This window comes from Triticum aestivum, chromosome 1B (assembly GCF_018294505.1).
Source record: "Triticum aestivum cultivar Chinese Spring chromosome 1B, IWGSC CS RefSeq v2.1, whole genome shotgun sequence".
In the NCBI taxonomy this organism is placed as follows: Eukaryota; Viridiplantae; Streptophyta; class Magnoliopsida; order Poales; family Poaceae; genus Triticum; species Triticum aestivum.
The window spans coordinates 554,309,520-554,320,172 of NC_057795.1; the positions used below are offsets into that span (position 1 = coordinate 554,309,520).

The 10,653-nt window shown below is 43.1% G+C and overlaps 2 protein-coding genes and 1 long non-coding RNA gene across 4 annotated transcripts; 1 reads left to right on the forward strand and 2 right to left on the reverse strand.

Moving 5' to 3' along the window:
- On the reverse strand, positions 1-4,627 carry LOC123137932 (phosphatidylinositol-glycan biosynthesis class X protein). Of its 2 annotated transcripts, XM_044557827.1 has the most exons (5): positions 4,344-4,627; positions 3,644-3,780; positions 2,741-3,107; positions 2,507-2,661; positions 1-1,053 (listed from the first exon to the last, which is right to left on the reverse strand). In XM_044557827.1, the coding sequence occupies exons 2-5, from the start codon at positions 3,752-3,754 to the stop codon at positions 799-801; spliced, it is 888 nt and encodes a 295-aa protein (XP_044413762.1). In that variant the 5' UTR covers positions 3,755-3,780; positions 4,344-4,627; the 3' UTR covers positions 1-798. The 2 variants fall into 2 exon arrangements, with proteins under 2 accessions (XP_044413762.1, XP_044413767.1); XM_044557832.1 differs by lacking the exon at positions 4,344-4,627 and having other exon boundaries at positions 2,741-3,154.
- Positions 4,628-5,782: 1,155 nt separating this feature from the next.
- On the reverse strand, positions 5,783-6,841 carry LOC123094801 (uncharacterized). Its single transcript, XR_006445982.1, has 3 exons — positions 6,633-6,841; positions 6,402-6,482; positions 5,783-6,243 (listed from the first exon to the last, which is right to left on the reverse strand). It is a non-coding gene; the product is annotated as an uncharacterized lncRNA (long non-coding RNA).
- Positions 6,842-7,081: 240 nt separating this feature from the next.
- LOC123079716 (uncharacterized) lies at positions 7,082-10,307 on the forward strand. Its single transcript, XM_044502516.1, has 5 exons — positions 7,082-7,106; positions 7,159-7,445; positions 8,973-9,119; positions 9,874-10,090; positions 10,179-10,307. The coding sequence occupies exons 1-4, from the start codon at positions 7,082-7,084 to the stop codon at positions 9,919-9,921; spliced, it is 507 nt and encodes a 168-aa protein (XP_044358451.1). The 3' UTR covers positions 9,922-10,090; positions 10,179-10,307.
- The last annotated feature ends 346 nt before the right edge of the window (positions 10,308-10,653 follow it).

Genomic DNA, 10,653 nt, shown 5'->3' on the forward strand with positions numbered 1-10,653 from the left:
TTCGATTTGGAGGCAGTTTTGGCTGTGTAGTGAGCAGCCATTTCGGCCTCTCTTCTAACATGAGTAAGCTCAAAAGATATACACTCCATAATAAGATCTTGGATTTGATACAACATAGGGAGCATACACGATCTATTAACGTTCCTGCTACTCCACAAACTAATCAACATAGGCAAGAGTTTCCATAATCACCTTCAGCAGGTTCAGGTCGCACCCTAGATCTGCTCCGTCCCCGCAAGCAAGAGCTTCAGCAGTGATGATATTAGGGACTATGGAGAGGTATACCATTTGTTCCTTGTTGCAATAACCTGATTACCCCTGTGGCTCCTTGTTGATTATCCAAAATTCCAAATTGAAAGATGGATCAACATTCACCTTTACAAAACCTACAGGGGGGCGTTTCCACTTAATGATTCTAGTTTCTTCTTTCTCCTTTGCATCAGAATTTGATGTTTGGATCATATCTGATGCCATCTCCCAGGCTCATCAGCATGCTTGTGAGATGTTCATGGTAGTCTCCCCATGGTATCTTCTATTTCTGAGGGTCCAGTTCATCCACATGCCGCAAAGGATAGCACAACAGAGCTCCTGTGGACAAAAAGCATTATCGACCATATAATTCTTTAAGAGATTTCCAAAAACATTGGGCAAACACCAAGCATGCAACTGATGCTCTTTTCCCCGTATTTGGCTTCCTCTGAAAACTGCAGATTGCGTATGGACGTGCAAAAGCCTGTGAGAACGATCTGACTTTTGAAGTATACCAATGCATCATGTCTCGCAGTTCCAGTACTTGCATCAAGAAACCAGGGAGGCTGCTAGGACTATGGACATGGAGCAAACCAGAGCCGAAATGAAAGTGAGGCTAGATACAAATCCTGTGTGCGCCTCATTGCCACAGGGTATGCGCCACGTGGCTTTCTCCACAGGCATCGCGTCGAGATTCTGGAGGACACACAGGCAGGAATTAGGGTGGGTTTCCTTTCTTCTGTAACGGAGGAGCAGGTCAGGGCTGCCGAACTCGACCGTTGCATAACCGCTGGCATCCAGAGACTGCAAATATATACAACAATCAGTAGTCTGCTAGGGGATTTCTTCAAAAGTGTTATGATGAAGAAGGGAATGACTGAAAACCTGTATGTGACATTTTATCATGGATCCATGGTAAGATCTAAAATTTGGCTGGACTACAGAATGTTAGACATTTTCTTGAGGGAGAAAGCAACTTTATTAACATCAAGCATCTGTTACAAGAGAATTTGGGAGGAACCTAATAAGACCTAAAAAATGACTCCAAGATAATTGCAGTGTACATTCACCTTCCATGACAAATGCTCCCTCGTCCGTAATTACTTGTCCCTCAAATGCATGTATTTAGCACTAAAATACAACTAGATACATCCATTTGAGCGACAAGTAATTCCGGACGGAGGTAGTAAGAAGGAGATCAACATGAGAACCATGTAGTAATATTTTCGTAACACCCATTTCAGGCATTTTTACACCAAGTTAGAACATGCAAATGGAGGGTGGAGCTTCCTCCGGTTTTCTCTTTCTTTCTACTACCATCCAGCAGCAATCTCTGATACACGTACAGCATTTCAGATGAAAGTATTCCAAAAGAAATTATCCAGAAAAGGTAAATTAATTGTACTTCTGTAGCTTCCCATTTCACCAGCTATATTGCCTGACCACACACACTGAAGTGGCCCTTGTTTCACTCGATCTGTTGATATCATTAAAGCTTTTCAAAATTTCCTAAAAATAAGTGGGATCAAGGTAACCAGGGACCCACAGTCTGTTAAAATCTTAAACTCAACCTAACGATGAAACCCAAAACACACAAATATACAATGAATTGCGACTTTATGCCACTTAGTTATTAGCATTCATCTTGTGGTTCGTCTTTCTCATTTCTTGGTCTCTTGTTTGACTACATATTTGAGCAATTATTTTTCCGCAGTTTAGTTCATCAGAAATTCAATTTTGCCAAATGTACCATCTCTCACACTATTCACTAGCTTCATTGTTCTTCTGGAAAATTTGGAAACCTTTTATGGTGAGATGCTCAATAGCTGGTCCATAACATTACCACAAATGCAAGGACACTATGAGATGTGACCTAAAGCAAAACTAAACATAAATCACTACAGTTGCAAGGTATTCATGATCTCTACTTGATAGTATTTGTTAGGTGCCTGTTCTGCAAATAACATGCTAGGCATCAATTATTTGCCATTATGTGTGCCAAGCCGGTAAAGTCGCCTAGAATAGTTATTTCGTCTGTTGTCAGGATGCACTGTTCAATTTCCAACAGGGAGGTGATATGCACATAAACACTAGACCGTTGTTGAATGTTTTACAAATAATCATATGACCCATTTCCTCAAATTGAGAAGGGAAACTTTCCAATCAGAAGTATGTGTATTTGCAGACAGCATGAACAAAATAAATCAAGTTGACAGCTTGTTACCGCAGATAATTTTCTTTGAAACTAGAAACTTACTGGGTATCTAGCATGGAGAGGAAGCTCCATCACAAGGTTGCAGTTCATTGATGTGCTTGGCTTGAGATCAAAATGAATCTCAACAGCTGACAGGTTGGACAGAGCTGAGGGAAGCTCCAGGTTTGTGTCTCCAAAAACAGCAACATCAAGAAAAACTACAAGATTAAAAGCAAATCATCACAATGTAAATGTATATTAGTGTAGTTGACTGGCTAGCTCAGAGTTTTATCTCACCTTTTCGTTCAACAAAATGATGCAGCTCGAATGGGTCAACAAAGACCCCACTAGGGAGGCTCTCAATTATCACAAGATTCGCATCATAGTCATCAAGGAATTTTACCAAAGTATCTTCGCTGTTACCAAATTTCATGGAATAGACAAGACGGCGGTGGGAACCTTCACCAACAAGTTGCCGGTGCGATTCCAAAAGCACAGGCACATCAAGGTCATTAGTGAGTCCTTTGCACAAGTCAGAAGAATCAGGTACGTCAGCTAAGCCATTATGTTGAGCAAGCGGTGGCGTGAAGGTGCCGGGATATGCATCAGAAATGTATATCATAGAGCAGGGCATGCAATTGAAAGATTTCTGGCTGCACCATACCTGAGCGGAACTAGAATTAGAATTTACAGACAAAAAATTTGAACGTCCTGGAACAAAAATGAACCAAAATTTAAAGTAGTGCCTAAGTAGTTGTTAACATTGTGGCTCTTCTTAATCATCAAACACAGTTAACTAGCACCAGAAAACCTAACTCACAGAGAGTAACTCAATCTAACATAGGATGGGTGCACAAATCCTGCTGAGATTTATGTCAAAACTAAATTATCAACGCTAAGTGGCAAGAAATATGCAAAGTCCCCAAGAAATGGTGCTTGTACGAATTAAATTTTACAACTACATCATCAATAATTACGCACATATTCAGCATTATTCATATATGGAGGCAACAATTACGCGCGTGCGCGCACACACACACACAGAAAAGCGGATGATCTACCAAAATCAATTTCTGCTCGAGCTACACCTCATACAGGCACCAAAATCCTGGAACTGAATTCAGCAATGCAAAACAAATTATGTCGAAAATCCCACGTAGAATCACACAGGCAAAAATGTCGGATTCAACCCATGCGTACCTGCTCGCTCAGCGACGAAGCAGCGGCAGCAATGGAGGTCCAAGCGGCCACAAGCCCCACAGCTAGCAATTTTCCATGTGGGGCATGCGGATTCAGCAGACCTAGAAACATCTCTGAAAAAGAAGCCGCCCTAGTACCTGGGCAAAGAAAAATCAGCGACTATCTGAGCGAAGAGAGAATAATTTAGATCACTCGCTGCCAGCACAGTAATGAAGATTTGAAGAAACCCCAATAGTGAAACAAATTCTGGGAACACATATCCATCCAATGGAACCAGGGCTCGGTACCAATATTTGAAACCTGGATCCACCATGCCCTGGATTGAATTTTGCATTATACTGCTGGGTGTACAGAGTTCCAGGAACGGAACTAAAACAACGACAAGAAGTATGGAACGGAAGGGGTAGTTTATTTATGCAAAAGAGAGCACTTCACAACAGCTTGCATATGGTGGCTGTGTCTAGATCTCTAAATCGGGAAATGACGAGCGTGTGTGCACTCTACTATGGCGGAATCAGGAAAATAACAGTATCCTAGTACATCTCAGAATCCGTGCGGCTGTATCTCCATTTCATAGGGGGGAAATTCAATCCAATTACACATTCACATAATCAGATTTCACAATTTTGCGGTCCTCCAACTAGACTCTAGGTCTCAAGCATATAAGCGGAAGAAGAGAGCGGTGCGGCAAAAATAATACCTCTCCGGTCTGTGCCGACCGCTCCTCGTCGCTCCCTCTCCCGGACGTGCGCTCCGGCGCTCTCAGCCACAGGCGGCCTTGTTGTTCTGGTGCTTGCGTCGCAGAGAATGGCGACCTGCGTCTGTGATCCAGTTTTTTCCCCTTCTTTTTTCTTTTTTTGTGTGGAGGGACGCAGGCGGAGAGAGGCGGCGAGATGGCCTGAGAATGGGCTAGGTCGCCGCCGCCGGCGTCGCTTTGCCTTGGGCGCGAGAGGGGAAGAGGCCGAGAGAAAGGGGAGTTTTTCTTTTTTTTGAACCACACATCTTTACCAAATTTTATCTACAAGCAATGGTAACTACCACCTAGCTAGCTGGCCTCCACGTGTCCACACTCTACACACCAACAAGCCAACCGGATAGATGGATCTGGTTAACGGGTTATATGGAATCCAATAAGAGCAACTAATTTAGTTTTATTATTAAATGATCCGGCAAGTTGTTCAACTACTTCCTTAATTCTGGGCTACGCACCTGGTCAAACTGTTTATGGAATAAGCATGTGTGGATGTGACGCCTATTATTCCTGATGGAAGGAAAACCTTTGGTCAGAATACGATCGTAGTTTTTGTTAAAAATAGGTAGTATTGAGGATGGAATTTGTAGAAAAAATTTGTACAGAGTATATTACGACACACATATTATATTTTGTTGGGCTAGCTAACTGTGTGCATGCATGCATCAAGTTGAGTGGATACGTTGTAGTCACGTGCGTGCTCTTTCGAAAATCTCATGCGCGATTCACCACTTATATCTTGGAATCTGTGTCTATGGATGAAATTATATTGTACCAAGGTGTATATAGTTCTGCTTGTGCCTTGGAATATGGATGTAGTTTTTATTTGGTATGTATGTTTACAAATAAGACTACGAGGAATTAACTAGAGTATATGTAGTGGATTGTATTTTGTAGCAGCAATACAATATGGAGTATATCATAAAAGAGAGTATTTTCTACAAATAATAATAATAATAATAATAAAAGAGAGTATGATCATATATGCCGCCGGCGAGGATTAATTATTTGGTGACATTGTGAATCTTAATTTGTGTACACTCAAAGTGGGAGTACGTAGAATGAGTAAATTTTAAAGAGAGTGATAGAATGGAGTAGTTTTACAACAAATTAATGCGTATGCAGTATGTTGTATTCTGTTAAGGAAATATGGAGTATCTCCACTTAAGAAAGTATGGAGTATGTAGTATGTTGTATTCTGTTAAGAAAGTATGGAGTATTTCCATTTTAGGAAGTATGGAGTATGCAGTATGTTGTATTCTCTTGAGCAAGTATGCAGTATGTAGTATGTTGTATTCAGTTAAGAAAGTATGTAGGATTTTCCTTCTAAGAAAGTACGAAGTATATAGTATTTGAAAAATCTAGTACATAATATAATTCATGGAGTGTATCATAAAATGGCTTATGTACGCCCATGGCCGGCCTCTAGTGAGAACAAAATAAATTGACAGCGGCTGCGTTACAAACTTGAGCCATTCTGGAAAAAAGGAAATACATACATCCTTTATTTCAGAACGAGTATATTTATTATATACTTCTATAATTAATTCATCTGGTATAAAGTATACAAGATCTAGTACGTAGATTATGGATGCAAATGTGATGTCCGCCATCCATGCATGTGATCATGTATTGATTAAAACTGATCCAGCCGTGAGTTCTTGTCATCGCCATGTGCCGCCGTAAAACGTCGTCGTCCCGCCGTACTGGAGCAGCAACCCATCGATCGTTATGTACAGCCGTCCCATGCCGGTCCTTAACAACTTGGCCGTGCACCGCCGTACGTGGTAGTTTCCGATGAAATCAGTAGCATCTTCTGCATCTTGGAACGCGGAGGAGCACGATCATTCTGCCGTATAACATGTAATTAAAACATGTACGACTAGAGATTTAAAAATAATAATATCATAAAAAAGACACCAGTTAGCAATTAGTTACACATCTTGCCCGTCTAATCAATCAATACCTTCATTTGTAAAAAAATATAAATAAAAAATCAGTCAATACCTTAAACGTCCGCTTGCTCACATGCATTCTACCAATCCAACCGGCTGTGCTTGTGACCAAATATGGTAGTTTTCTCATTTTCTGCAACGCCAAAGGGATAGAGAGAAAGGAAGATGTCAAGCCCATTAGTTGAATGAGCACCTTGCGGTACCGTGAGGCATTGTTGGCCGTGAAAAAGGGGAAATCAATTAGCAAGAAACATAGATGGAAAAGAATCGCCTAATTGAGTACCTCGCTCTCTAATTTCCGTCGATCCTAATCCAATTATTGCATCGGTAGTAGAGAAAGAGGGAGAGAGAGAAACAGAAGGAAGATTATTAATTTCTGTCCAGATCTGATTCGTTTGGAGGCGCATCCTTATCCGATCGGTTATGTAAACAACGATGACCAAAAGAAGGGCCGGGAAAATCGGAAGAGAGGCAGGCTATCCAATGAAACAGGGCACCAACAATATGAGTTTTCCTCAGACCCGCAACCCATTAAGAAAATCAACGCCATCCCCTTGATGAGATCGGACGGGAGTAAACATGTAGGTAGTTACCCCATAGTGGTAGGATGTATTTTTCCTATATATATATATATATATATATATATATATCTTTATCTTTTCTTTACCTACTAATAAAGCGGCTATCGCTTCTGGTTGTCGGTCGTCGCGCACGTTTTACAAAAAAGCCCCTATGGTTTTTCATTATTCAACCCGCGGTCCTTTTTTAAAGTGGCTAATTTGTGAAAACGTTTCGTTCTTGCAAAAAAGGCCCTACAGTTTGGGGTATTCAACCCGCGTTCCGACCACACACAGAGCACGGGCGCCTCCTCTCCTTCTCGCCCGAGGAAGTCCTCGCCGCCGCCAGCACCCACGCCGCCTGCTTCCGGCGAGCTCCGGTGCCGCGCAGCACGCCCCCGAGCTCCCCGCGGTCTGCGCCTCCCTCTCCTCCTTCCAGATTCTCTGCTCCCGGCCTCTACCGCCCGCTTGCAACCCCACCCGGCCCCGTGGCTAGGGTTTCTGGCAGGGCTTCGCCGGCACGTCTCCGGCGGCCCCAGGTTCGTCTCCTTCCTTTCGGTCAAGTCTTGGTGGAGGTGGGGCGGCGACTTGGTTGTGGAGGAAGGGAGCATGGGGCGGCGTCAAGTGGGTGGAGCACGTGCTTCGCTGCGAGGGTGGAAGAAAAGCATGGCGGATACGGTTGCGTCGTGTAGGCGGGGGAGAAGGACGGCCGTGCGACCCTATCATCCTCTGGGTGGTGGTCTTCGTGCTCCATGTGGAGACTAGGTGGAGCATAGACAACTGTTGTGGCTGAAGGTGCTGGGGCTGACGAGCTCCTGCCCCTACTGTATGTGGATTGGGATGGATGGGCACTGGGGTGATTTGGGGATCTGGCTGCTAATGCTGCGATAAATCGTTGTAGCGATTTTGTGTGATCTTGGGCCGCTGGCTGTACCTTATCTCTTGTGGTCGGCCAGGCAGCCACTATTCCCAGCGGTCGTGTCGCTGTTATCTGCTGCACATCTTTATATGGATGTAGCCTACGAAGAATAGGAACAATCACTACAGAGCCTGAAGATTGTTTGTATTTCTTTCATTGTCTTTCACTGATCTATCATTATTTGATTGGTCCATGTAGATTTAGATAACATGAGATGAGCCGATGATACGTACTACTATCTGATGACATGATTATCTACTGCAGAATTGTTGATGTATTTGTGCTGACAGGTTTTGCGAGTACTTGAAACACATCCATTAGAGGAATTAGAGTTACGAAGTTCTGACCTGGTTCTTGGGGCAATCTGAAAGAGAACTTGGTGATTTCAAGTAATTCTAAGAGCATAGGCCTTATCCTTATTTTTAAATAATGGTAAGAGCATAGATCTCATGGACCAGGAATTAATCCATCAGGCAAGCAGAAGACTGAACGAAACAGTACCTACACATATTATTTCCAAGATGATTAATATTGTTTTCTTTACTGTAAGGAACCAGCTTAATTAAGGCCTTTATGCATTGAACAAACTACCAAGATTTTGTATCTTTCTGTATGATTCATATTGCATAGACACATGAGTAGCGATGGGATACTATTTGGTATGAACAACATCATCATCTTGTAATTCTAACATGTATGCACTTAACTTATTTATGCACATAATAGTGATGCGTCTTACGTATCTGTCTATTGTATCTGAATCTTCAATGCAATTAACTGCTTAATTTGCCTTCAACGGGATTGAGTGATCTGGCATATAAGCTTAGCTCAGTGGTTCAGGTTATCACTGTTAGTTTTCTGGTCGTGTAAGTTTTTAGACTTCTTGAGGTAGCTCAACCAATATGGCATAAAGCTATGAAGGGATTTTGCTTGGAAAGATTACTGAAAGGATAACTTAACTTCATTTTATCCCCTAGATTAGTATAAGTATATATTAGGCCCTCATTTATTTAGATGTATACCTTGCATGGCAGTCTTGTTTAAACAGATTTTTGGGGCATTAAGCAATTCATACTCTGCTCACCATTATTCCCATGTGTGTTGTTAGCCAAGCACTTGCTTTTCAATATATCCTTTCCGATGTTAGGCTGGGCTGCGCGATTCTTCAGTGGCTGCTCAATACAGTTGTGGTGATCCGGGCGACGAGGATATTAGGGACATCGGCCCGGCGGAGTATGGTGCGTCAGCTATGAAGCCAGATCCGCAGGCACCAGGGACCAGGGTGGATCAAGAGGTATGGGTGTCTGAATTCTGTGTTGTGAATATTTGTGCTAATTTTCTGGTGAGCCGTGACGACGGGTAGAGAACGGAATTAGGCGTTCATTTTGCTGTAGTGTTCGCTTGCGGTGGCGTAGGGCGCTGTGGTGAAAGTAATTTTCTGATAGAGGTGCTGTTGTGAGTATGTGTTCTGTACTGAAAAAATGCATGTACTTATGTTGCTGAAAGGGGTTAGGCTGTTCTGCCGGGTCGCTGCGAGAGTTGCAAAATGATTTTGCGTTGCTGCACCTCAGATTTTGTGTGCCCATGGAATTAAGTTGTGTGTTTGATTTTTCCGTCATACATTTAGAGTTATTTTTTATGCAGTGTTGGATGCAAAAACAAGCTGTAGATCAGGTGCATAAGATTTTGTAGGGGTAGTGAAAAAGTTGGTATCTAAATCCGTGTACAGAGGGCGGGTGATGAGCTCATAATTTATGGTGGGAGGATGGGGTCTGTGTTTTGCATCGCTCAGTGAATAAAATTGCACCGGAGTTCAGGAATGCTGTCGCCAAGGGACGGGCGCCATTTGGGGTAATTTCAGGAAAGAAAAACAGTGTTCTGTCCTGTGTGTTTCTTTTCTGAAAGCCTTCACGGCCTTCCTTGTGTGTTTTTGTTTTGTTTTGTCTTAACTTTTTTTAATCATTGTTCGCTGGATTGGTAATTTTGTTGTGTCTAAAGTGTTTCTCCCTGAACGGCAGGTCGCTGATTTGGGTTTTGCTTTATCGCAGAGTTCTTGTGGAAGCGAATCCGACAGAGCGAACCCTATGCCTCATTAGCATGGGTACTCTTGAGAAGTCCATAATGGTTTTTGCAGAGGGCGCCGACAGAGGCATACGACTTTTACAACCTGTATTAGTGGGAAAATGGGTTTAGTATCAGGCATGGGAAGAGCCGATTGAATCCTGCAAGCGGAGGACCATGCAGGAGACTGTTTGTGGTTGCTCAGTAAGTATATCAATTAAAAATTCAGTTCTCCTTCATATTTGTGCTGGATGAAGGGTCTGGTCTGATGGTAAAACATCCGTTGGAGCAGGGGGATGCTTTGCGTGAGAATACAAGGTCGTGCCGCTATGAGTGTCCTGCGATAATAAGGCTGCTACGGACATTAGATAATGGGGGGGGGGGTACATAACGGAGCACCGGGTAGAGCATAACAATGTTATGACGCCAGGAGAGATGTTGCACTGGCCACCGCACATACACATTGATGTGTACATGGGGGACCTGGTGCGGGCTGCGGGAATCATCCGTGGCCGCGCATTACAGTGGCGGCAGGGTGGATAATGATGGCATTAGGGACAGTGCCTCGCGGAGTCCGAGGAGTCTGGAGTGAAACCAGATTCCCGAGCACCTGGTAGACTAAGAGGTATATCGGATAACTTAGCAGAATCTGTGTTTTGGCTGACAACACTGAGGTTAGGGTGCGTCTTCACGGGAAGGAAATTGAAAAAGTCAGTGCCAGATTTAAACCGCCGTGTGGGGGAAGGTGCTGCGATGAAATTCCGTGT